General features: G+C 42.2%; 3 protein-coding genes and 1 long non-coding RNA gene across 7 annotated transcripts in view; 2 read left to right on the top strand and 2 right to left on the bottom strand.

The window, feature by feature from the left end:
* The first annotated feature begins 161 nt into the window (after positions 1-161).
* Positions 162-19,505, top strand: zswim7 (zinc finger, SWIM-type containing 7). 2 transcript variants are annotated; one of them, XM_052047978.1, is made up of 7 exons: positions 162-304; positions 1,615-1,636; positions 2,626-2,728; positions 9,430-9,534; positions 11,257-11,360; positions 17,694-17,717; positions 17,796-19,505. In XM_052047978.1, coding segments are annotated over exons 1-7 (435 nt in total). In that variant the 5' UTR covers positions 162-228; the 3' UTR covers positions 17,797-19,505. The 2 variants fall into 2 exon arrangements, with proteins under 2 accessions (XP_051903938.1, XP_051903939.1); XM_052047979.1 differs by lacking the exon at positions 17,694-17,717 and having other exon boundaries at positions 17,796-19,175.
* adora2b (adenosine A2b receptor) lies at positions 11,743-23,045 on the bottom strand. Its single transcript, XM_052047950.1, has 3 exons — positions 22,442-23,045; positions 21,920-22,356; positions 11,743-14,504 (listed from the first exon to the last, which is right to left on the bottom strand). The coding sequence occupies exons 2-3, from the start codon at positions 22,252-22,254 to the stop codon at positions 13,769-13,771; spliced, it is 1,071 nt and encodes a 356-aa protein (XP_051903910.1). The 5' UTR covers positions 22,255-22,356; positions 22,442-23,045; the 3' UTR covers positions 11,743-13,768.
* The window catches only part of LOC127588961 (uncharacterized), a 33,866-nt gene continuing 29,986 nt past the window's right edge, over positions 22,420-26,299 (top strand). The window contains exon 1 of the long non-coding RNA XR_007959240.1: positions 22,420-22,556. This is a non-coding gene — a long non-coding RNA (uncharacterized LOC127588961). The remainder of the gene's footprint in view (positions 22,557-26,299) is intronic.
* Positions 23,849-26,299, bottom strand: part of specc1 (sperm antigen with calponin homology and coiled-coil domains 1) — a 48,668-nt gene continuing 46,217 nt past the window's right edge. For all 3 annotated transcript variants that reach the window (XM_052047816.1, XM_052047815.1, XM_052047817.1), the window contains one exon: positions 23,849-24,876. In XM_052047816.1, the coding sequence (XP_051903776.1) occupies positions 24,787-24,876 (90 nt within the window). In that variant the 3' untranslated portion in view covers positions 23,849-24,786. The remainder of the gene's footprint in view (positions 24,877-26,299) is intronic.

Below are 26,299 nucleotides of genomic sequence, written 5' to 3'. Positions count from 1 at the left end.
TCGCTCTAGCGCGAGTAATGAGACGTCATTAACCATGACAGTCATTCAGGGTAAAACGTTTATATGCATCTATGTATGTGCACGCGCGTGTGCCATTGGCAACATAAGATGGCTGCCCTATGGCTTGAACCGGGAGTCCATTCATAAGCCCTAACCGGAAATGTTTAACCGGAGGACGTATTCCATTGGCCGGATGACTTCCGGAAATAGACGTTTTAATGTAGAAAAATGACCGCCGTCCTACCTGCAGTGGCAGAACAGCTTTTTCGAGATATCCGTAAAACATACCAGGAAACTGCTCAAAGTAAGTTGGTAGATGCATTGAAAGTGCCTTCAGAAATACTTTCGGAGCACGGACCGGTTCATTGAGACTGTTTGGAAACTCGGTGCTTTAGTCTAATTTCCTGTCTGGAAATTCAAAGTGCACCAAAAACGGAGTACCAGTGCGCTCACGATGCGCTCTGACTGAGAACACGGGGCGCTAGTGCAACATGCAGTTCAAATGGAAGTTATTTCAAGCACGAGCTTCTGATTGGCCGAGAACGTAGGCTGCTTTAGGAAATTAATGGGGAACGGAGCACACTCTGCCTCTCCGAACACACGCACTGTCAGAGTAGTGCACGGGTGGTTTATTCCAACCGCAACAAAGTCGGTTTACAGTAGTTCCATTTTTATTCAAATTCGTTTGACATACCTTCGCGCAAATTGAATTTGTTTGGAATTAAAATAAAGTTACTTGTTCTACTTTTTAAATGTCACGATTCAAGCGAATACTACCAAGTCTGACCTGTTTAAATAAATGTCTTGAATTGTCTGTTTTACAACGAGATTAAGTTTCGTATTTGTAGCTGTAGAAGGCGCTGCTGTTTCATATTCCTCACTCAATGAGCGTAAATCATTTTCACCTTCGTATAATTATTCATTCATTCGAGAACAACTTCATCAGACTTGAGGTAACTTATGTGAATAGTAGAAAAAGTCAAATAAAAAAATCGTCATCGCTGCGTGATTCTTAATGGAACCTTCAATATTGTACATAACGTTTTTGGAACGTGTTGCAGCCATAAAATTCTTAGTTAAGAATAATAGTTAATAAATTAATGATTGTTTACTAAAAACAAGAACGTTTTTGGTTTGAACATTACATATCATGGAATATAGTCAATTAAACATAGATTGAACATGATTTGCAAATCATTGTATCCTGTTTTTAATTGTATTGAACACACAGTCCCAACTTCTTTGGAATTGAATTTGTACTGTTAAACTATTACGCTTGATGCTTAGCTCCTCTGTTGTGTTAATTGTGCAAGTGACGCATAGGACCGAAACAAGCTAGAATTCACAATAAAATGTAATCATTGAAATGTATCATATGATATCATGAATATACAGGGCCAGTACCGGTTCTGGCAGGACCACCCCATCTTGGCTCATGTTGGCCCAGACAGGGCCACCACCCATAAAGGCATAATAAGGGACCAATTAGATTTTAGGATTAGATTTTGTCCCAACTGGCCTGATTACTAGAAGCTGAAGAATATCAGCTAGGGATGATAATTGTGACTATAGGAGTCGCAGCGGTGTCATTATGTTCATGTTTTTCTTTTGCAGTTCCTGATGACTTACTGATTGCGTAAGTACTAATTCTCCAAACTAATCTTGGCTCGTGACAAGTCCAGGGTGTTCCCTGCCTCTTGCCCAAAGTCACCTCAGATAGCGCCACTGTGCTATGTCCTTTTAGAAAATGGATCGTGTGCATGTTTGTTTTTAAATTTAAACTCAGTAGTCATTCACCCGAGAGTGATCTTTTCTGAAAAGTCTTACAGTGACAAATATTAGCTGAAACACAAAGTCATTCCGATGCTCATACCAAGACGTTCCCAGCTGTGTTTGACTTCTTGCGAATTGAAGTTCACTGTCCGGCTTTGGAACCACATCCTCTCTCTTAGTCAGCATACTTTGGTTTAGCTGCTCTTCATATTTTACCCTCGTGAGTAAATCTTCCCAAATGTACACTGAAGACTGGTCTGACGAAAACAGCTTTTTATAAATAAGCCGACATTTTTCATGTGTCCGTGACGTCAATCACAAACAAATGAATTCATCCTTCATTTATCCCATCCATCCGTTTTCAAGAGCCCTTGCCCTCATCAGGGTTGCGGTTGACTTGGAGGCTAACCCAGCTGACTTTGGAGAATAGGCGTGGTACACGCTGGACTGGTGGCTCGTGAGATTTCGTCTTCAATGAGTGTTCCATGCATGTGTTTGCAATACAGAAACAGCAAAAGCTAACCGCCGTTGAACCATGCCATCCTCGTTTGCATCATCAAAGAAAGAAATAACACTGCTGCGCAATACGATACAATACATCTTCATTTATATCGCGCTTTCACAGCAGCTGTAACAAAGTGCTTTACAGAACACTTAACATAAAATAGCACAAATAATATAACAGGACACATAGTGTGAAACATGGAGAGTCATTCCTCTGCACGCATCTTGTTGTTTGATGGAGTTCTAGATGAAAGAGGAGAGAATCAATATACTGTTAAGTAAAAAAAAAGGGGGAAATAGTTATTGTTAATGATTGTCCCCTCTCATTGTCTGTTTCTTGTTTATTAGGCTGAGGTTTGTTTTCGGGACCTGCGCAGTACAAGCTTTGGATCTCGTGGACCAACGCTCCGTGACCTGTCTGTCATCGCCGAGTGGACGTAAGGCCTTCCAGGTAGCTTGCATCCTCTTAGTGACACCAGACAAATCGGGGTCGCAAAATGCGCAACGGTTCTCAGCTTGTTAGAACTGCAAGACAAAATGTTGATGGAAACTCGTACCTCATATATCCTCCCAGGGAGCAGAGTAGATGTCTTATTTCTGATTCCTAGCCCTTATAAATCCAATTTTTGGGCAATCTTCAATCACTTAAATAATGTTTGGTCAATTTATTGATGAATGTTTGGCACTCCTCTAGGAAGATACTGTACGGTAAATCAATTTCTTTGTTCCATTGTGCCTTTTAAAAAAATTATTTCTTTTGAAAAATATCTTGTTGGCACAGCGCTCAATCCTTGTATTTGTTTTAGCAGATTAAGACTCAAGAGTCTTTTATCATACGCACAGTAAAAAGCAAGAGTTTTGCAAAGACAAATGATGTGCAAATATTGGTCCTGTAGGTATTGAGGAAATTATGTGCAAATATTGTTACTATAGATAAGACACAGAGGGCAATGTGTAAAAAAATGGGGAGATGAGAGTTTAGTCCAGTGAAAACAGCATGTCATCGTGTAATGGACATTAAAATAAAAAATAACCCCCAAAAAATCAGATTTTTAACTTTTTACCATTCCGGAACATCATTGATTGTTAGAAATAATTTAGTGTATGTACTTGTAGTTTTTTATTTTATTTTATTTTTTACTTTTCATGTAACAGCTGACCTCAAGTGATCTCCTCAGGGGAAAAAAATGGAGAGAAAGAATGTGATGAAAGAAAGTGGGCAATCCGCTTTGGCTGTGGTCACCATGACCATCATTTCCTGTCAACTCCTTCAAGTTTGTAAAGCAGACGGGAGCAACTCTAAATTCCAGTGCTGCTAAATACAAAAATGTATTGTCTCCTTTTTTGGAACGTTTTTATCTGGCCTTTTTGTTTTCGCATTATTTCAAGTCTCTGACAAGACCCACCCACCCCTCCCTCATCCTATTCTTTTGTCCAATGTCGGTAGCTCAGAATCGCTCAAAATAAAGACATTGATCATTTCAACAAAAAAATGTGCTGGAACTTGTCAGGACCTTTTGATCCTCTCGCTCTCTTAAAGTCGCTTGCTCGGCTCTTTTCTCTTGCCTCTAATGTTTGTTTATTACAACTCAAGACTCCTTATGCAGTTTAAACATGCCTTTATCTTACTGGAAGCCTGTCTGGCGTGTGCTCTCTTGGCACTCCATCAAATGGTGAAATAGAAGTTGATACGTCACCCACTTCATTACGTTGGTCATTTCCTGTTAACACATTTCTGGAGTGAAGTCGTTTGTGCCTGCTGTCGTCATAATGCATTCTCTTCTTTCCTCCGCGGGAATGAGTCGGGCATGAGAAGGTGACATTTTACTGCTGGGATTTTTCGCCTGGTCTCCGACAAATGTTCGTTGGCATTCTCATCAGGAATGCTGCAATGAGTGCAGTCGAGAAGAAGTGGTCAATATACAGTAGTCAGAACTATAGGAGCCGTGTTAGCGGCTCATTTTGCTACATTTCTTCAACAATAACTATTATTAATATTGCAATAAAGTCAGGCACAGCGCATCGACCTCACAGTGCGGATATCGTGGGTTCGATCCCGGTGTCGGCCTTCCTTTGTGCAGTTTGCATGCCTGCGTGGGTTTTCTCCGGGTACTCCGGTCTCCTCCCACATTCCAAAAACATGCATGGTAGGCTGATTGAACACTCAAAATTGTCCCTTGGTGTGAGTGTGAGCGCGGATGGTTGTTCGTCTCTGTGTGCCCTTCGATTGGCTGGCAACCACTTCAGGGTGCGATAGGCTCGAGCACGGCCCGCCACCCTTGTGAGGATAAAGCAGATCAGAAAATGGATGGATGGATAATAGTGTAATAGTCATTGACAATGTAATGGTTCTCTCACCGGACTTCCGTGGATGCCGAATGTGAATGTGAATGGCTGTCTTGTCTGGCGACCAGCCTCGGGTGCAGTCCGACTTTTGCCTGAAATCAACTGGGATAGGCTAAAGTGAATTTTACGAGTTTGTCATAGCAGTGAGTTAGTCAGTTTGTAAGGTTGAGTGTTGGCTTTTTTAGTCCAAGTTAGTGACTTAATTTGTGAGTTCTTTTGTGTGTCAGTTAGCAAAATTACTCAAAAATGACCATAACGTTTTACTGCGGATTCATATAAAGTAGGGGGTGTCAAACTCATTTTTGTCGCAGTGCTCTGGAGTCACGTATTCCCTCAGAGGGCCACGAAAATGTTGAATTGTCTTATCGCATTATTCATTTATTGTTCAAGTTACTGGAGGGTAGCCAAATTATTGCAGAATCTCAACATTATTTATGGCACATGACAATTTGACATTTCGGGACAAGGATCATGCAAATTGACACACATTTTCTTTTGCGGGCTAGATCTGGTCTTGAGTTCCACACCTGTGAAATCAAGCTTTTGTCGTTAAAGGTCAAGTGGGGTAACAGCCAATCAGGTCCAGCAGATGAAGCGGCGGTGAAAGAAAAAAGCTTGTTGATGCGTCAAATGGAGAAAACCACATTTGGCAGTCTCGTGTGGTTGTGGTCGGTGTGACCCAAAACTTCCCGTAAACTCCTTCAGGTTCCTGAAATACGTAAAAGGGATGACTAAAATAAGTGCTACTGAATTCAGAAATACATCGCATTGTTTTTGGAACCGGTTCAGGGAGTTTTGTTGGTTCTGAGGTCAACATAGTCACTTCTGCCTTGTTCCGTTCTCAGTCCACCTCCTCGGTCCAGGAATGTTTTTCTCCCCATCTTGAGTCAGTGTGACAACAGAATTGGCAGCACGTGGCTGGTTATCATTACCCACAGGAAGTGCAGTAAAATGCTTGTGTTGTCGCCTTGTACAATAGTGATGAAAACCGTTTCATCACTATTGTCTAATACCGCAAAACAATATTGTCGCCGTTAATGACACACATTTCTGGATGTTACAGAATCTCTGTCAGTTTAGGTTGCCTTAATAAAACCTTTGCCGATGACTGTGACCATCACCACCCTGATTGCCAGATAGGAGGAGCGTTGAACTGTTTTCAAGCCATTGTACATTTCTCTACCCACTTTCACCAAAGTACATTTTTGAATACAGTGAAACTCCTCTACAACGAAACCTACATGGGCGGAAATACCCCCTAATGTGAAGAAATCTTCATGCGTTAACACCATTCCCACTTTCCTGCCCCCCCATGCAACGACCCCCCTGTTGCGTTATACAAAATCTTTTTCTCTGCTCTTGCCTCACGACGAGATTCACTACAATGAAGTCTAATCCAACAGCGACCTCTACTGCTTTGTTCGGAAACGGCAACAGCAACCACAACACTGGTTTACACATGTGCAGTAGTCCAGGAAGTATTTATCGTTAGTTTCAGACGCAGCAAGAACCTTGCATTGCTAAAATGGCTACAAAACGGACCTTTGGATGTCAAGCAGCTAAGACTAGAAGAGCTCTGACTCTGGATGAGAGGGTAAAAGTGATCAAAATGAAAGACGGAGGAAGCAAAATAAAAGACATTATCCAAGAAATTGATATACGTGAAAGTGAATGCTGATCGTAAATTTCGCAATTTCTTTCCCTTTTTTTTTTCTATTTACACTGCCTATATGAAGTGTCAAATAAGTGTGTGCTCGTACTTATGCACTATTGGAATAAAAATAAAGAGGGTACACATACGTTTGTATGTGTGTGTGTGTGTGTGTGTGTTTACATCTGAGATCAAATTTGCTACAGTGAAACCCCCCCTGTTGTGAAACATTTCTTGCTGCAAACATTTCGTTGTAGAGGAGTTTAACTGTAGAAGACTTTACAATGTCATTGTTTGATGCAATTACAGTGATCTGCCATTTGCCGGCAAGCAGTTCAGGGTGTCCCCCGCCTACTGCTCGAAGACAGCTAGCTGGGGATAGAAGACAGCTAGCTGGGGATAGGCTCCAGCACGCCCGCGACAAGTGCACCCAATTCATAATTTTTTAGATTTTGAGCTGCCGAGTGATCTCATTTTTGTCATGGTAAGAGAAAAGATTGAGAGTGCGCTTAAGACCCCCACCGCGAAATGGTTGTAACAAACCTCACAAGTTCCAGCCACCATCAATTCACATGGCTTTCCTTGCAATGGAAGGACAATATCAGTCGATCGCAGTAATGCGTCATTAAGATGTTTTGATAACTTATGCGGTTCATATTTTATGCCAGAATCCACTCAAGACACACAAAGCAACACAGGCCTCTCGATGTTGATGTCATCAATTTAGGTCTTGAAGCATGTTTATGAGTCTTCTGATGCCAAAGAGCAGCACGTTGACGCACAGCGCAGGCTCTTTGTGAATCACAATGACGCCCCCGCAAGTACTTTAAATTTCCTTCAATGCCTGTTTTTGTTGATGTTCTTCTGGACGCTCCCATAAGAGCCAAATTTCCAGGACAAAGCTGGAGCTTTTGTGAGGCTTGAACTCTCGCCGTTCCCTCTGCGGCGATTGAATGGCCGCACTTGATGCCATGTGTGCCGAGCTTTACTGCACGCGGCCCAGCAAATCCACGTGATGTGTGACACCGGAGTTGAACAAACAGAACCGGGAACCGTGAGGTCGTTTTCAACTACGTCGGTTCTTGTTTGAGCATTTCTTGGCTTCGTTTCACAGTTCTCCCGCTTCTCGCTGCATCCTGCCTCGCACACTGCTCTATTCATCGATACCGAGGTCCGTGTCATTGTTTCTTTTGTGTCTAATTTATAACGCGGTGTCACGTCGGACAAACGAGGTGTTTATGCCTCTGTAGGTCACCGGGCATGGTAATTTATGGATGCCCCGGAGAATAATTGAGCCTGCTCTCAGGAGGTGTTCATTATCATGTCAAGCTGTTCTACAGGCCGAGGGCCTGATTATCAAGAGTTTACCGTGCAAAAAGGGGCGCAAATCCGATGGCGCTTGCAAACAAATGCGAAAGCTGATCTACTAACAGGACTCAATGCTATGACTGCATCTCTCAAACCTGCTAATTTGCTAGAATTCATTTTGCGCATTGAAGGGGAGATTATGCAAACCGATCTCATGTGCATTAGATTATTTGACATTTTATTTTAAATAAATTTCACAAGTTGGTGAAAATCATCATGGTAACCTAAAATGATGTCACCACTTTTGGTATATTGGTTGCCAACAGCGCATGTAACCTTTTAGAGTGAATGAACACACAATTTAGTATCCGCTCTTTGGGATCTTCGTAAATCCTCCTCAACGTTCTCTTGGTAACGTGAATTACTGTCCGCAGGAGACGCTTGAAGGAGAGGGAGAGAGCCACCCGGCCGGTGGTCGTTAGACCAGCAGGCACATCATGTTGGACTATTACCATATTGTCCGCACTATAAGGTGCACCGAAAATTCTTCCATTTTCTTGAAAGCTCCCAGCGCGCCTTAAAATCCGGTGCGCCTTGTTTATGGTCATTACGGTAACACGTCGACACCCCCCCCGCCCCCCCCCCAAGATGGCTCGCTTACAATATTATAACTTGCTGTTGGTTCAGTGAACTGTGTCGCTGCTTTATTGGATAAGTTTTTGTTGTGGCTCAGAAAAAGGAGAACTGTGGTGTTGTTTTTGTAAAACGCACACTTTTTTAATGGTTTTCACAGTCTCAACAAATACAGGTACGTCTTTGTCCGTGTCCCTGCCTTCTCTTCTTCCGTTCGACTCAAGAGGCTTTCACGAGCGCCCCCGAAAACGTAAATTAACGATTCCCTCAATGAAACTACGAAAATCAAAACAGAAAATCAAGCGAGGAAATCACAAAATAAATTCTACAGCCCCCCCCTACAGAATTTATTTTCTGATTTCCTCGTTTGTGAATACAGTACACAACAAAGGAATAAATAACTTTTGAGACAGTCTAGTCTCCTATGGTTTACTGACATCTGATCGTTCTGTTGTAGCTACGCTCAAGGAAATGCAAAAATTAATTCTGTAGGGGGCTATAGAATTTATTTTGTGATTTCCTCGCTTGATTTTCTGTTTTGATGCATTCTTTTCAATTTTCGTAGTTTCATTGAAGTAATCGTTAATTTATGATTTTCGGAGGCGGTCATGAACGCCTCTCAAGTCAAACGGAAGGAGCGTAGCGCCATCCAGTGGATACATTGTACATTGCGTCTTATAATCCAGTGCCTCCAATATATGAAAAAATTACAAACTAGGCCATTCATTGAAGGTGCGCCTTTTAGTGCGGAAAATACGGTAGTTGTTTCTTCCCCATCTCCTCCAAATAACTTGAGATGATGATTTACTTACTGGACATTTTACTGTGTTTTACGCTCCAACGGCGAGTAAATGCAGCAACATTTTATTCGACGAGTAGCGTGCATAATGACACGCATTGAAAATCGGTAAAAAGTTTCAAGCTGCCTTTTGAGGTTATTTTTAATTTTCGGCGTTCAGCCTTGCCTGACGTTTGTGGGCCACAGGGATGCAATAAAACATGTTTTTCTTCCTGCCGCTCCCTACGTCCACTGTGTTTGCTGATCCTTTACTCCACTCTGGTCCTCTCTGAGCATCCAAATATGGCCGGAATACTGCAGTTACTGAATGAAGTTGCGGTGATCTATTGTGTTGCTTAGGAGAGGAGGCGTACACCCTCGACCGGTCGGCAGAAAAATTCCATCCATTTTAGTAAATGGGATGATTTTCTTACAGGTCATAGGAGCCTCGGGGAGTTTATATACTTGCTTCACATCCTGCCACTACTGCCCGTGTCCCGCCTTTGCCTACACGGTCCTCCGGAGGAATGAAGGCCTATTGGTGAGGATCTCAACAGGAAGACAAACATTCATGTCAAACCCCACCTCAGGAACACACACGTGACATATATCACAGGCCGCAGTTCATCTCATCTTTTTTTTTTTTTAACGTGCACAGCTGTCCGACAACTATTGTATTCTGGCGTGGAAAAAAAGGGAAAAAAACATGCAATGTCTATAGTGAGACAAAGCAGTTGAAATGTGGACAACAGATGTTTTGTGGTCGGGTGATATTTGGGCCATGTGGCCATCTGTCCTTTAAAAATTATTATTATTACTGTATTTAAAAAATTATTTTTTTTACTTGAACTGTATCTTTAAATATTTGCAAACAAGCACCACCTTTCCTCTTTTTAGCATTAGGAATTCTGTGTGTAAAAAAAATCGATAGAACAACTACTACTCCAGACATCAACCAAGAAGGTTTTGGGATTGTGTGTGTTTGGAGCGTGATCCCAGCGTGTTTGAGATCCAGCGAGATTGATCGTGACGTAAGCTGGCGGCACAATATTGTCGTTTCAGGCCTTCTGCTGACTCCACAGCGACTGAGGAAATACCGACCTAGGCCCCCGTACCTCCGACATGGACAGAGGGAGGAATAGAAGTACTTCCAAATATGTGATGAGAATACAAAGGATGGCGAGCTAGTGATTAGCACTTCTGCCTGAGGTTTGGGTTAGGAATCTTGGTTTGGGTCTTCTTGTGTGGAATTTGCAATGATTGATGATAGCCAATGATCGTTTAACAAGATAATATTTGAATAATATGGCCAATATAAATGATACATTTTAAGAAAGAAAGAAAGTCAAGCGCCTCCCGACTCTGAATCTGTTTTCACAGTTAGAGTGATTCCAAATATGTGCCCATTCATCTCTTATTTAATGATCTGAACACTTTTACATCTTTAGACATCTTGTAATAATCCCAATGTGCTGATTAGGGTCTTCTTTCACTAACCTTGAGTCCCATTTCAGTTGAATCTGACTGATCTCATTTCAGTGCTTTGCCAACGTGTTCACATCTGCGTAGTAGTTTTGAGAAATGTCACAGTGGTGGAAGGCAGTTGGGGGGGAAAAAACCTCACTGGTGAGACATCGCAGTAGTCGTTCCAGAAGTGCACTCAACTGTCTTATTGGTGAGAATCCAAAAACAAGGAAGCAGCGGTCTTTGAGTGGGAGGTGGGGTACACCCTAAACTGGTCACCGGTGAATCGCAGGTCACAGTCACACGTATGGAGAATGTAACGCCAGAAGAATATGCAAATTCCAGCCAAGAAAGCAAAAGCCTAGATTTGAACCCTGAACCTCAGGACTGTGAGGCAAAAGTGTGTAAACACTCGCTTTGAATTCTTGTCAGATATTTGGAAGTACTAGTCCTTCCACCTCTATCCTGTCCAAGCTATGGACTGGGACATTTTGGTCAATTCTGTTTCCGGCTTGGTGGGGTGTGGGAAAATGACAAAATAAAAATCCCCTTTTCCAGCATGACTCATGAAAAAGTCCATAAAGGCCTTGTGAGCTAGAATACATTTTATGATTTCTTCCACATTTAATACGGCTTGCAACAACTTTAACATTAATTCAAGCAAAGTAGTTCCACATTTGGCAAACAAGTCAAGCCCGTCTGCAAAGTCCCTCAACTTCTATGTCATGACCGTCACGTGTTCCTTTCATTGTGACACACGCCATCACTGTTATGACTCTGCTGTGCTCTTTTGTTGCAGTGCAAACACATCCTGGCGGTGTACCTGTGCGAGGCCATGGGTGCGACCCACATGCAAAGTGCGTCGGACGAACAGATGACAGCGCTGCTCAGCGGGACCCTTTTGTGAGTCCCCACCGAATCTCCACGTGTATGCCGCTGGTGATCGGGGAGGGAATGGAAAACCATTCCAGTGCGTTTCTTATCACTAGCTGTCGGGCGCCATTATTTTTTGGGCCCCCTTTAAACGGTTCCGGGGAAATATCTGTCTGTTGACTGCAGTTGCGCTGCTTTCTTTTTAGCTTCCTCGTTGGGAAACCTTGAGACACCGCGTGCTTAGTACATGTTGGTTTTCCACTTAAAAAAAAAAAAAAACACTTTGTCAAAATACTGCACATAAATGTGACTTTCATGCACAATCGCAACAAAGCCGTCGGTCACAAAATATTTGACCGTAAATACATACAGATTGCTCCCAGAGTTGAATAATCACACATAATGCTAAAGGTCAGGATAGTTGATTTGGATCAATTTAATGGTTATGTCACCAAAAAAACATTTTGCAAAAAGCGTAACACACATGTATATACAGTACATACACAACATTACAGTGCAGTTACAGTATCGCTGTCTCCATTGGAATGTTGACACACCCACGCTATATTTAGCCCTTTACATCACCCAAAGAGGGGAGACATGTCAATGTTTGGAGCCTTGAAATAAAGGAAATGACATTAAAAAAAAAAAAAGCAAGCGCAATGTCAATTTCTTTCTTCGACTTTCTTTTGGCCTTTTAGTTGCAACAGGCGCTGGAGTTCCTGTCGTGGAACAGATGTTCTTCCTCGTCTTGGAAAAAATCATTTCAAGTTGGAACACAATTTTGTACGTGGGTGCTGAGTGTTGACCACACCCAGCAAAAAAAATAAATAAAAATACAAGAAAAAAAACTGATTCAGTAGAAAAAAAGCACTGCAGCTACACCATTAGGTGTGGTTCAATAACCCCATTAGTGTTCCCTACTTCACTTTCACCTCATTTCTCATTTATCTGATTACCGTTCGTGGGAGTTAATACGACTTAATGAAATTTGGGGGGAGGGGGGCTAATACAGTTAGGTCTCAAATAGGAAACGTCGTAGCATAGTTTTGTTTACAACAACATATTTTGAAGCTAGTAAAACCCTGCAGGATTTCTGCATTTAAACCCAGAGGATAAATCCAGTTCAACCGATTTTGATGATATGACTGATTGTATCTACCTGCTAATTGTTGAGGGGGGTATCTTTTAGCTGTGGTGGTTTCGAAGACATTGTGGCATGAGAGATACATACAGTAGCACGATGACTTTCATGGACAAGTTAGAGAGGCGAATGAACACACACACACACACACACACACACACAAGCACAGAGAGAACATGCAAACTCTACATTGTAAGGCTTGAGCTCAGATTTAACACCTGAATTTCAGAACTGTTAGGCAAAAGTACGAAACACTAGGCTTACCCTACTATGGGTGGGAAGAAAATGTCAAAATAGTCGGAATACAAATAAGTTCTCCAAAAGTAGCAAATATCTCCTCTTTCATTCATTTTGTCACTTTGACCCAGAATATACAAATTTAACAGCTACAAATTTACATTAACTCCAAATTTGGGTAAGGATCAATTTAAACCTAACTGTATACAGTCATACCTCGGTTTTCGACCATAATCTGTTCCAGAAGGCTGTTTGAAAACCGATTAGTTCGAAAACCGAAACCATGCTTTAAAACAAAACAAATAAATTATTGAACACGTTTGTTCACAATGGAACGCTACACGAGGATGTGTCACTTCCTTGTCCACACGATGAAGCGTCACTTCATCGTTTAAGGAAGGCGAGAGGAGTCAAGTGACGCATTCAAGTGCGCTCAGTTTGTTCGAGAACCGAAATTTGGTCGTCAGCCGAGACAGAAAAAAAACTCGAAATTTTTGGTCGAGAACAGCGACATTCAAAAACCGAGGTTTGACTGTAGTTGATTTACTCTATAAAACTAATTTTCCTTTTTAAATGAGTTGACCTGTAAGAGAGATGCACGTGGCCATAGGAAACAGCTCAAGAGACGACAACACCCTTATTCTCAGTATTGAAGGTTCAACAAGCGGAAACACTGTGTGAGCGAGCTGGGGAGGGTGATCAGAAATAACCAGAGAAGTACTTCTATTGTACCTATTCAGGTCCACAAGTAATACAGAGTAGTACGGGTCCAGACTCACCGAGTTCAAATTCACAGAGATGCATTACGGTAATAAATAAACACTTGCACAGACTCTTGGCAGTACAAAAAAAAGAAAAACAGGACTGTTGCAGTTCTATCAGGGCTTCTTCCGAACCATAAATAACATTTTAGAATGTTTCAAAGTTTGGCTCCCGTTCACAGTCCGGCACATCCAGGTAGTGTTAACGTTGTTCGACGACGACAAATCCTCAAGGCGTGTTTGACATCATATACCCTGCTTGTGTAAACATCATTCAGTGGAAATAGTGGCGCGTCTTATAGCAGGGGATCGATCGTCATGTGTATCTGGTCTCTCGTGCGCCTGCTGCCATTGGAGCTGACGCAGAGCTCCTCTTTGCGGCACAGCACGTGCCGTTCCAGGATCTTGCGGAAGGTGTTTCTGAAGTCCTGGATGCGGTAGGCGTAGATGATGGGGTTGACGGCCGAGTTGGCGTGGGACAGAATGATGGCCAAGTACATGACCTCGTCGGGCTTGACCAGCTTCTTGTAGAAGAGCGTGAGGCAGTTGAGGATGTGGACGGGCAGCCAGCAGATGGCGAAGAGCCCCACGATGATGGACAGCGACTTGGCGGCGCGGATCTCCCGCTGCAACAGGCCGTGATGTTGGTTGTCGCCGTTGGACACGCACTTGAGCTCGATCTGCCTCAGCTGCATCCTGGCCACCGTGAAGATCTTCATGTAGATGCCCAGCATGATGAGGAGTGGCAGCAGCACGCACACAAAGAAATTAAAGTAGACCATGTACTCCATGTCCACCACGCTCTCAAAGAAACACCTGAGCTCGCAACTCCACGGTCGTGAGAGTCCGCCTTTCGGCCCCGCGTCCGGTTGCCTGTTCGTACTGTTGTGCCCGCCGGTAGCGTTGACATTCCTGCAACTCGAGTGTTTGACGTTCCAGCCGAAGAAAGGGACCAGCCCGATGACAAAGGATAGGATCCATAAAATAGCAATGATCTCTCTGGCCGTCTTTCCTGTCATCAACTCCTTGTACCTGCATTTCAAGAAAAAAAAAGTAAAAATTTACTTCTGGGGATCCTCAGCAAACTATAGGAGAAAAAGGTATGGTAAGTTATCTCCATCAATTTTCCTACTCGGCCACGTCCAGGGAAGTAGTGTAATCACAGGAACATCAATCTTTTGCGAGATGGTCTCATAGCCTTTACTTTTAACATGCTTATCTATGATTTTCTTACTCATCTCATGAGACAACTCTCTCCTTTGCATCCTCTGTGCCAGGTTTAGTGTGGTACACACACCACGTCCCCATACAGCACAGCATACCTGTCAACTTGTACGTTTCCCCAGTTTTTTTAATCATTTCAAATCATGTACGGCGTATTACAACTTTTATACGAAAAAAAAACCCCAAAAAACAATTGTGAACCGATCTCACAAAGACCATTTTGGGTCAAATCCAGATCACCTGCTGGTAGCCAACGGCAATGCCGTCGTCGATCACTACTATTGTCACGGCAAACCAGCAAAAGTAATCCTCAATCGTATATTTTTTTTCATCGCTGTGTACGGTTAGGATTGATAAAGCATGATGTATAAGCTGTTGTAAGGGTTTTTGTGGCTTTGTAAGGGGAATCGTAATCATTTATAAGCGCAGCTATTAGCCGAGGTTGACAGGTATGAGCGCAGTGACTCCTTTTAACTCTTTGAATAGGTTGGATGGCGAGCTGGTATAACAATTTTAATCTATGATGTTAATTGGAGGACACCTTGTGTACCCGCAACACAGTTATGACGTTCAGGTTTCGAATGTCTCGCCTTCATGTGTGGCGTTTACATGTTCTACCCGTGCTTGCCCGTGTTTATCCAGCTTGCATTGCAAAATAAAGCATGTTGAGTTCACGGAAGATTCTTCACTTGTCCGTCTGTGAAACGGTGAATGTGAATAGATGGTTGTTTAAATGCGCCCTGCTGTATGTCGAGAGGGTCAAGGTTGCTGGGCTAAGCTCCAGCTCACCCGTGACCCTAAAGCGGATAAGCACGATTGAAAATGGATGCATTTGCCAGTCGTGTTTCCTGGCTTGGGGCTGGTCTGTAAATCAGCCCCATCATCCAGACAAAGACTAAATGTGCTGGATGGGCATTTGTGCACTGTCGGTGTGCCTTCACTGTATACGATATGGTATTAATGTTGCTAAAAGAGAACTGACCCACTCCCAACTTTGCAACATTTCCTCAATAATAGTCCACGCTGTGCTCACTTGTGTTGCCAAAGCAATCGGTTACGCAAACGATAACCTCAATGACTAAATATTCAATCACCTGCACTTATTTCAACCCTTCTTGGTGCTCCCTCTGATTCTTATTGTGTGTCATTTTCATTTTCTGTCTGAATTCACTCCGCTGATCCCACCTTGTTGCGTTGAAATTCATGTCGCCTAAAAGCTAGGCTCTTCGAATGTGCAAACTCAAGCGGCTAATCAAGCAGATTATTAGTGCTCAGCAGGAGCTCAAAGGACAAATGGCACGTCCCGGTCGCCGGCATCCTCTGAACCCGACAGGCTGTTTCCTGATGTGACGTCAGGCGAACACATGCTTAATGAGACACACATGCTGACACACACGTAGCACCAAACAATCCTTATGACCTCTGCAACTTCCCAAGAGATGCCGTTGACTCCGACTCCCAAATCATCAGCTGTCACTCTAAGGGGGATATTACGAGCCGATTGTTCACACGTATCACTCTGCAAAAAAAAAAATATATATATATATATATATATATATATATATAAATTTGATGTGAAATGTGAACACTTGACTCTCTTAAAGGGGATATCTAAGCACGACATTTCGATTTGTGAAATGTTAATTAAGCAGCAATCATTTTTATCCATCTCAGGGGGAGGCCATTTTGCCACTTACTGCCGACTGAAAATGACATCACAGTTGCTCAGGGCTCAGGTGATGAACAATCACGGCTACCTTGTTTTCTGAGTGTAGTTGCGTGACTTCACAAGTTGAGCCGATATGTTTTAACAACAAAAATACTATACCCCCACTTGCCTCAAAATTGGTTCATTCCACCAAATCCTGTCAATATGCTGTCTTCCGATGATATGCAGTCATGGTTTAAGCACTTCGCTGAAACCAGAACATGTGAAACATTTCTTAACTTCCACTACCCAATACCGACAAACTATTATCAGTACCAATGCTCATTTTTTGCTGCATGTAGAAGATGAAGCTAAGGTGCTACCGACAATCTCAATGACTGTATGGGCACATAGACCCAAAATGTCAAATTTGGCCGCAGTTTGCGCTTCAGAGTGTGACATTACAAGATCAGATAAAGAAAAGGTGTGATAAAAACGACTTAAGGCAAAAGTAAATTTAAATAGAAAAAAAGTGCCTAGAGGAAGTTATACGTTTAGCCAGAATATCATTAGCCTGATTGAGTCCAATGTCTGCTTCCTAATAACTGCAAAAGAGCCAATTGGGGACTTAGAGGACCCGTGTGGCATGTGAGCTCTGCCCCGTGGTCGACAACACCCCCACCTCACCAGCCAGGACTGCGTGTGGCCTCCTGGGGAGGGACATGAATTATATACCACACTGAAGCTGCTATGCACCTGTTCTTCTCTATCTTCTGCTTGCTTGGTTAAGCTTGTATGCGACAAACCCTCACCCTCCACCCCCGCCCTCACAAACCCAGGGAGTGGCTGGCTAGTCGCATTGGTGACTGGATTAGTTGTTGCATGACGACAGCTCGCTGGCATCTGTCTTTGCTGTGTTTTTTTTTCTTGGGTGGTGGGCGGGGGGTTGGGGGGGGGCATGCATTACTAAACCATAAAGCATCTTTCAATGCCCTGAGGTCAGGAAGCTCTGCCAGGCCTCACACACACACCAATCTTGATTTTATTTCACTAGCTGAAGCTTCTATGGCAACTGCAGGCTCAACTCATCCTGTATGCAAAAGATGGACACAAGTTGTATCACAAGTACAGTTGCAAAATTCCCATAATCGCATCATTCCCCAACAAATAACAATTTGGAGTATTTCTAAAATTCCCCATCTTAAATTCCTATTAAGATTGAATGGAAAAAGATCAGAAATTGTCCTCCCCTTTGCCAGCTTTTGTCATTCCCAAAATGATCTATTTTCTGGAGATCCCACCAAACTTCATGTTTGTTTAACACTAACATTTCATCCTACAAAAAATAGCAACCGCCTGTGGACTGACCAATGGTAAGGATTTGTGAAAAAAAATACAAAATTCACCAAATTTGGGCAAAAGACTCATGCATCAATGTTAATTCATTGCAGAACCTTCTGGTGAGGACAGCTTGGCTGCCGGGCGGCAGTATAATGGAGTCATGCAGACAAATAAAGAAGAGCTGACAAAGTAAGTGACTGAATGATCAACAATAATGTTACACGATTTTCATAGAAGAAAAAGAATTATACCGGTATTATTGTTCTATTAACTGTCTACCTGTGTTGCTGCACTGTTTGTGTTCAGGTTTTCATTATAGTACCACCTCATGGATTCTATTCGCTTGCTTTCCATTTATTAACTTTATGGACTGATTTACAGAACAATCCATTGATAAATTACAGTTGCCTATGTGCATAAACATTCAAAATAATTGCAATCCACTAAAATATACATAGTTGAGAGCATGAGAGGCCTAACGAACCCAACTTTGTCCATCAACACGACTATGGCTCCCACAAATGGAATAAACAGTGAGTATTGTCTGCTGGGTCAATATGTATTAAAAGGGTATTTAAAGAGTGCAACAATATACAACAGCGGCAGGGTCTTTTTGTACGTGATGCAAAACGGGAAGACAGGTCCCCAAGGGGAGCGTCCATTGTGTGTGTGTGTGCATGTGTGTGTGTGCGCATGTGTGTGCACATGCATGCATGTCGCCTGTCCCAGGAGGCTGAAAACATCTGGCCTGGGCTTTTTCCTTGCACTACAACCATCTGTAAAAACATTTTATCAAAGAGCGAATCCATACCCCAAATAGCTGTAGACTGCACGCACACGCACACAAATATACACAGTATACCATGTGTGTGTCATTGTGTAATTTGAGCCACACTGATCTTTTTAGTGGGCATGTGGCAAGGGTAGAAGGCCTTTTAGAGCCCACCAACATCATGTCATGGCTATTAATGTATATGGAGTGTGTCTGTTGTGAGTGGTGTTAGAAAGCGTTGGGCGATTTCCGCTAAGTATCCGGAAAGTCTATGGGAGGTTAGGGTAAGGAATTATTCCAAATTGGGAAACGTAATGGAGATGAGCCGGGACTTGAGGTAAAATGAAGTAATCGGGGTACTTGAACGAAATCTGCTCGTGTTTGTCAGGATGGTGCTAAAATGTATTTTCCCGACTGATATTTAAGTTCCCCATTACGAGCCATCTGATCATGTTAATTCTTGTTCCCCACAGAAAATTTCCAACTTAGAATTCCTCAGAATTTAGCAACCCTTTATGTGAGTCACTTTTGGCATAATCATTTTACTTTCATGATTTCTACACAGGCAGAGTGGGTTCCTTTCCCACTCAGTGTTTGTCTAAAAATGAGTATGAGATGTTGTCTGTCTGGATATGCATTGTTTGTTTAACTGGCAGAAGATACAATTAACCTTTGTATCCACCTGTTGCCAGTCAAAAAGCAAAATAATAGTTTTGTGTTGATCTAATCAGGCCCAGATTTCTCACCAAGTACAACTGTGACAATATTACCAATATTTCCGTTCATATTCTTTTTGTGATATTTGCTCAAACAGTCAAGTCGCTTTAGCGTTAGCTGTGGTGCTAATACAGTTGGCAATGAGGCTAACCCAGTTGTTTGTTGTTGAACAAACAAACAGTGGTTGAAAATGTTTATTAGTTCGCTCCCTGCCTTTCAGTATTTTATAGTTTCCTGGTTTGATGTGTTTATTTATTTAATCTTTGTGTGTATGTGTCCTTTAATATACTTTATAGTCGCTGTCTGATGATAAGCCAGCTATCCAATTTGGATTTTCTCTCGAGAGCAGTGCGTGTTTGTGTCTATCTATCTATCTAGATATCTATCTATATATATATAGATATCTAGATAGATATCTATCTAGATAGATAGATAGATCGATAGATATACACACATTAGCATTTAGAAGGGCTGCTATTTTTTAATGCCATTGGACAATTGAATTGCTAGACTGATATTCACATTGACGTGATGCCATCACAAAGGAATGATCAAGTTTGATGGTCTGCTGCCAAAAGCACATCAATAGCCATGATGCCCGCAAGCCAGAAGTTGAGCTTCGCCGTGTTTGTTTACGAACGAGACATTTATACTTCTTGTCCCTTATCTAATCATATTGCAGAATTTCAACTGCATTTTAGTGTCTTTTTTTTATCTTGTTTAACTAGCTTTAAACAAAGGTTTCAGACAAAATGTGGCAAGATTTACACACACAACTTGTGCTAAAGTGTAGTTGAGTTGGGTTTTTTTTCTATTGTGTGACATGTTTCTATAGGGAAATCTAAACAAATAAAAGCTCAAATAACTTGATGGAATGGATTGTGTTCAATGTCCAAAACTACATGGATGCATTTGCAAAGCCACAAAGTTGACTTTCCTCCCAACCATTTGCCAGCATTTGAGGCAAATGGAAATGACAGCCCATCTCGGTCAAAGAGCCCCACGGCAGGGCACACTCAACAGTGCGTTAGCTTTTAGACGAGCAGAGAAACCACAGGAACCGTTGTGCACACGATCTCCTTATCCATCGCTTTTTCATTCACGCCTCTTTGATGAGCTAATGTATGCAGATTTGTGATTGCAAAGTCAAAACAGCCTTCAGTCGGACTTGTATAGTGAGTGCTGCAAATATGCCACTTCTGGATGTGACAACGCAGTCCAACCGATTGACTCAAACTCCGGAACTTTAACTGTGGGGAATCAAACTACTGGAGAATTTTGGTATACTGTACTTCCTTCTTCATTGGGCTGAACAACTGAACAATTAATGAAATTCACATTTTCATCGCACTGATTTGAAAGAAAGAAAAAAAATTCAAACTGCAAAGGTTGTAATTGTGGGCACGGCGGGATGCTTCTAATATAAATGCATATTTCATTTATTTATTCATTTATAGAGTGTCGAGATAGGTTTGGTGGTTGAGATGTGCAGCCTACATTGTGCAGTTCATGTACGGTGTTACTGGTTCATGAAAGTTCAAGTTAAAAAGGCGCAGATTTGTTTGCATTATTGTTGCAATGTGCTTGCTCAGTCATTGGGGTCATTGTCATCCCTCAAGGTTTGAATCAAGGCAACTGGATCATTCCTGGTTGTTGAATTGATTGCATTCCCCCCGCCCCCCGGGTCCCCAAAGATTTTGGAAATTATGCTTTTCTGCGAACAATTTGGACGTCGTCCAGTGCTTTTATGAGCGACGGCACCGCAAACTGGTGCATCAGATAACTTGTTTTTGATGAACACTGACCACACCCATCTTGACTCAGCCATCACCTTCACACCACTTTCTCTGAGCATCTCACATGAAGCTCTTCATAAAAACAAGGGTCAGAAAAAAGACACCAAACAGTTTCAGAGCTACTTTCTGCTATGTTTACTTTTTTTTTTTAATTGCATGAAGAAATTAACCCAAAATATTGCCACATTGTCATCTGCTTTTCGTGTATTTTTTTTAATCTTGTTTGCACAAGGGTGTTGATTCAAGCAAGTATTTCTAATAACACAAATATGTACATTACATTACATGCACATTAACATGTGTGTCAAGCCTTTACATTTAATGCTAATGAATGCTACATTGCTCCATCAATATGATTAATACCGGTAAAATCTTTTTTCTTAATTATTTGCAACATTCTGTTTAGGATACACAGAAAACATTTCCCATTACAGGACAGGGTTCATTCTGGGCTAGCGCGTTGGTTAAGTGGTTAGTAGATTTGATTCACCGTTTCGAGGTTCGGGGTTCAAATGTCAGTTTCGACGTTCCCCCTAAACAAGTTGGGTTCATTAAAGACTCAAAACTGTCCAATTGTGTGAACGTGAGTAGAGAATAATTGCTTATCTAAACGTGCCCTGCGATTGATTGGCAATCAGTCCACGGGTGTACTTTGCCTCCTACTGAAAGCCAGCTGGAATACGATCCAGTTTCCCACGACCCAGATGAGAATAAAGATGGATGAAATAATAAACTCATACATTTATGAGAATGGAGTTGTGAAACTCTATCAGTATTTTTTTTTCTTTTCTGCGTGGCTCAGATTTAATTCCTCATCAATGAATGCTGGTCTTGTATTTGTTGCGAGTCCATTGGTTTGTTTTCTATATCATGACACACAAGTGCAGAGAAAAATAAGGAACAACGAGGGTGAAGCAACTTCTCCCTCCACAGCATGCTCCTCACTCACCTGAGAGGGATTTTGACCGCCAGGTATCTGTCGATGGCGATGGCGAGCAGACTGAAAATGGAGCTCTGGGTGAGAACCAGGACGAAGCAGGCTAGGAAGAGGCAGCCGTAGAAGTCCAGTCGGATGCCGATGCTGATGGTGATGGCGAAAGGGATGGCCAGGCAGCCCACCAGGATGTCCGCCACGGCCAAGGATACCAGGAAATAGTTGGTGGCGTTCTTCAGGGTGGTGTTGATGGCCACGGCCCAGCACACTAGAACGTTGCCGGAGATGGAGAGGAGAGCAATGACCACTTCAATGACGATGTAAAACGTCTTTATTCCTTCCTCATTCATTCTTCTGAGACGAGGAGCCTCCTACAAGTCGACAAGCAGGGCGCAAGTCTTTGGGTTTGGATCGAAGAATAGTCCACGAAGGTGAGCTGCTAAATTGGCCATCTGAAAGTTAGAGAAAGAAAAGAAATGATGAAGCATCAAAATCAGAGGCTGTTGCTTTAATGCGTTTGCTTGCTGCTTTCCTTACCGTTGCATCGTCTGTGGGCGCGTCCACGCCACGAGTGGCCTCCGAGTGAAGACTTTGCTGTGTGGCGCAAGTTTCCCCACAGACGGCACTTTTCAAGTCGAGGAGGAACACCAGCGTAAGAAGCGTGCAAGCCACGCCCCCTCACGCTCTCTCTCTCTCTCTCTCCCGACACAGACACACACACACAGACGCGCACTACTCAGTGAAATGTAAACCTATGACGATAAAAGAGGAATCCCAAGATACAGCGCCACAGAGCCGTGCGTAATTACGCGCGGATACAGCTAAACACTCGAGGTACACACTCCCACGCGCGAGACACGTCCCTGCTTTCCATCGCGGCAATGCGAGAGACAGAAACTGGCAGCTTAAGTAGTCCCAAGGAAATGAGGCAGGTGAAGTACAAAATAATTCGGATGCAACCGGAGCTTTCGTTAAAGGTGAAGGGAATATGCACAAGCAGGTCTAAACACTGGTCAGTTCGGACGGGGGTCGGCAACCCACGGCCCTAGAGCCGCATGCAGCTCTTCAGTGACTCGCATCCCGAGTAATAAGAGGATGTGTACACTTGTGCAACCACATCATCTCCCCCTTTTGAACGCAACAGTTTTCTTTTTAAATTGAGCAATACATGTTATGGTCGGGATTAATGGTGGGACATTTTCAAATGATTCATCTTAGATTAAAAAATATATATATATATATATATTTAAATAAACCCCCAAAACATGCCATTTGAAATTGGATGTGTAGAATTTCTATACAATATGCGCACCATCCGTACTTGTTGAGTTTTATAAATTGAGTCATGGCACATTAATGATTTGAGATTTCGTGAAGCACGATATTCCCCATCCATTAAAGAGAATTGAATGATTCGTCGTGTCGCGTCAGGCTACATGGCACGAGCTTCTGACAGAAAAAAAAAACAATCTGTGTCCAATCTGAAATAACGCTTACAATACATGAATGGTCTATTTCCCGTATGTATTAGCTAATTTATTATTTTATTGTTTCAAGCAAAGCTTTGGGAACTTATTGTTTTGATTGTGTTATCTGTTTTCTCAGTAAGAGCATGATGCAGTTTCGGAAGCGGGGAACTATTTTGTGTGCAATTGACAGTAAAAACAGTTTATTTTTACCTTTGTAATGATACAAATAAGTACATTTCAGCCTTTTTTAACTAAAGGCAATAAATCTATACTTCTTTGATCAGTCTTTTTTTAACACTAGTATTTGTATTTCCACTTAAGGGTAGCGTCTACTTTTGCTACCTTTTCACAAAAAGCCTTGAACCAAAAACCAAGTCAATAAAATATCTTATTTCTATGACAGTCAGCTGAACAAGAGGAGCCAAATTGTGCCCTCCTCACCGCTGGGATGCTTTAAATGAGTGTTAATAATGAATACAAATTGACATTCCTTTATTCATGCAACAGCTCTTAAAATGAATGAGTGCACACGTTTGTCCATGTGTTGACTCCTCAGGATGCACGTAAATAAATAAATGGTTTACTTCCAAAGCGACAATATGTGCTGAGAAGAATAGGAAAATATGTCAAATATGTCAATGTCCCTATCGGGGTGCAATTACACAGAGTTCCGATATTAAATCAAGCCACAACACCGTTGCTGCGAATGTCTCCCAATAGTTTTGGTATACAAAGCACAGTGGCCCTTTGATGGAAAACTAATTCTTGTAACGATTCCAGGATACACATGGCAGTGCGTCTTGGAAAATACAAGCAGTCAATTTCCACTGCTCCATGTTGTATAACGCCCAGCAAGTGGATGACGCTTTGAAAGCACCGTAGCCTACACTTTGGACATTCATCATTTGGCACACCATTTGAAAGTCACGGAACACTTAGAATTTTTTAAAGGTATTTTTGCTTTGTTTGGCTTTCGTGAGGGGGGAAAAAAAACATCATAATGAATCTGAGACGCACTGCAGCCTTTGTCTTGTGACTGTGCCCTTGATGTTGTCAGTTTCATCAAACACTCTGTGTGAAATTTGAAATTCAGCATCTTTTGAAAGAAGAGTTAAAAAAAAGAAACACTAAACGGTTGGACATGCGCATTCAAAAGTTTAGAAGGTCCATTGAAATGCAAAGGTTCAAGTGCATTTCAGATTCACCTGAAAGTTTCACCCAAAGTGGACTTTTCTTTCACCCCATGTCTTCAACTTTTCACCTGTAACAGTAGAAATGTGCGACGTGGCCACATTGTGGTTGAACATTTTGCAGTAGAAAGCAGCTACTCTGAAATGGATGGGCCCAAGTGTCCAGCACCAAACGGGAGGCGAGGAAAGTCTGTCGGGAAGGCGAATGTACTGCAGATGCCAGTCAGGTCTCAAAGTACTTGTAGATCTGAGAGACGTACTGCATGACGCTCTGCCAGTCGGGTCGGTCGGTCTTCATCAGCTCCTCGATGTTCTGCTCAGAGGAAAACACCGATGCACCATCAGATACTGAACCAGATTAGTAGTAGATCATTTTCGCACATTATTTTTGTGGTGCTCCAAATTATGTCTTGAACCACGCAATGAGAATGCACCTCGAAAGGATTTCAACATCACCAACAACATGGCTATCATCCGACAACTCCGTGAGTCTCACAATACTAAATAAGTTGACAGTAAAAATACAAAAACAATAATGGACAAGCACAGATGCACACAATCATGTTTTGGTTTTTCATTTCCTTAACAGCCATGGTGAACATAATGTGCTCCTCATGACTGCCTGATCCAAAGGAAGCCTTGTGTGGGTTTTCTCCGACTTCTTTCCGCATTCTAAAAGCATGCTCTAAATGTTAATTGATGTAACAAGTGGCTCTAGAAAATGGATGAATGGGCCTTCTTGTATACAACATTTAGGTAAAAATGTTACTGAAAGACTTGTCGATAGAGTTCATAAAGGTTTTATGATGCCGACATCTCCTGCAAGAAAAATGGATTCCAAATCCAATCGGAGTTCAGTTTTAAAGGTTCCCATTGCATTAAGTTCGACAAGAAAAAGATGAACATTTCCAAACTTGTAGCCAGATGTACCACAAAAAAAAAAAAAAAAAGTGAACTGTGGTCAGGATGGAACATTCTTTCGCATTACACAGTCCTCATGGGGCTTCTGTCTCTTGCAGATACAGAAACGGCTCATTTAGTCACACGATAAATGAGCTGCTTATTTAACTGATTTTTGGACTGAATTTAAATCACTTTCACGTGTTGTATGCTATACCCTGAGATAAAACACTGCTGTTGTCCATGGTGATAAGGTGGAATGTAAAAATGTACATCCCTCCAAAAAAGACACATCATCATCACTCATAGCTGGATTATCAAGAAAAAAATATCTATTTGTTCCCCACTGGCTGATGACACACTCGTTCTTTTAAACCCGTCCCTTCGACATCTGTACTTCCTGTAAATCTGGCTTCAAAAGTAGCCGGACAGCCAGGCAACATGAATGCACAAATTTACATTTCTGGCATTTCGTGCTCGTAATGCGGCAGGTTGCTTTTCTGCTGTCAAACAGATGAGAGGGGACCCCACTCGCGCAGTCCTGATAAAACAGATTTGGGATGGTTTGAAGGAACTCAGACTAAACAGCTGGGCGGAAGAATTCAAGGCTCTTGTGGAAGAGACCAGTCGGATGATGAAATTGCAGCGGGAGGTCCAGTTAAAGTTCAATATCATCAACTCATTTGGGCAATTATTTTCTGACAAACTACGACTGAATAGTGATGCTGGAGAAGACATTTTGACAATTGGGAAAAACAATTGGGTCAAAAATAACCCAACTATCGGTCTAAAAGGGACCACCTGCTACTTGGTCCATCTTTTTTTAATGTATTTCT

This window comes from Hippocampus zosterae, chromosome 16 (genome assembly GCF_025434085.1).
Source record: "Hippocampus zosterae strain Florida chromosome 16, ASM2543408v3, whole genome shotgun sequence".
Classification (NCBI taxonomy): Eukaryota; Metazoa; Chordata; class Actinopteri; order Syngnathiformes; family Syngnathidae; genus Hippocampus; species Hippocampus zosterae.
The sequence above is the reverse complement of the archived record's forward strand: the minus strand, read 5'-3'. Positions and strand labels throughout refer to the sequence as shown.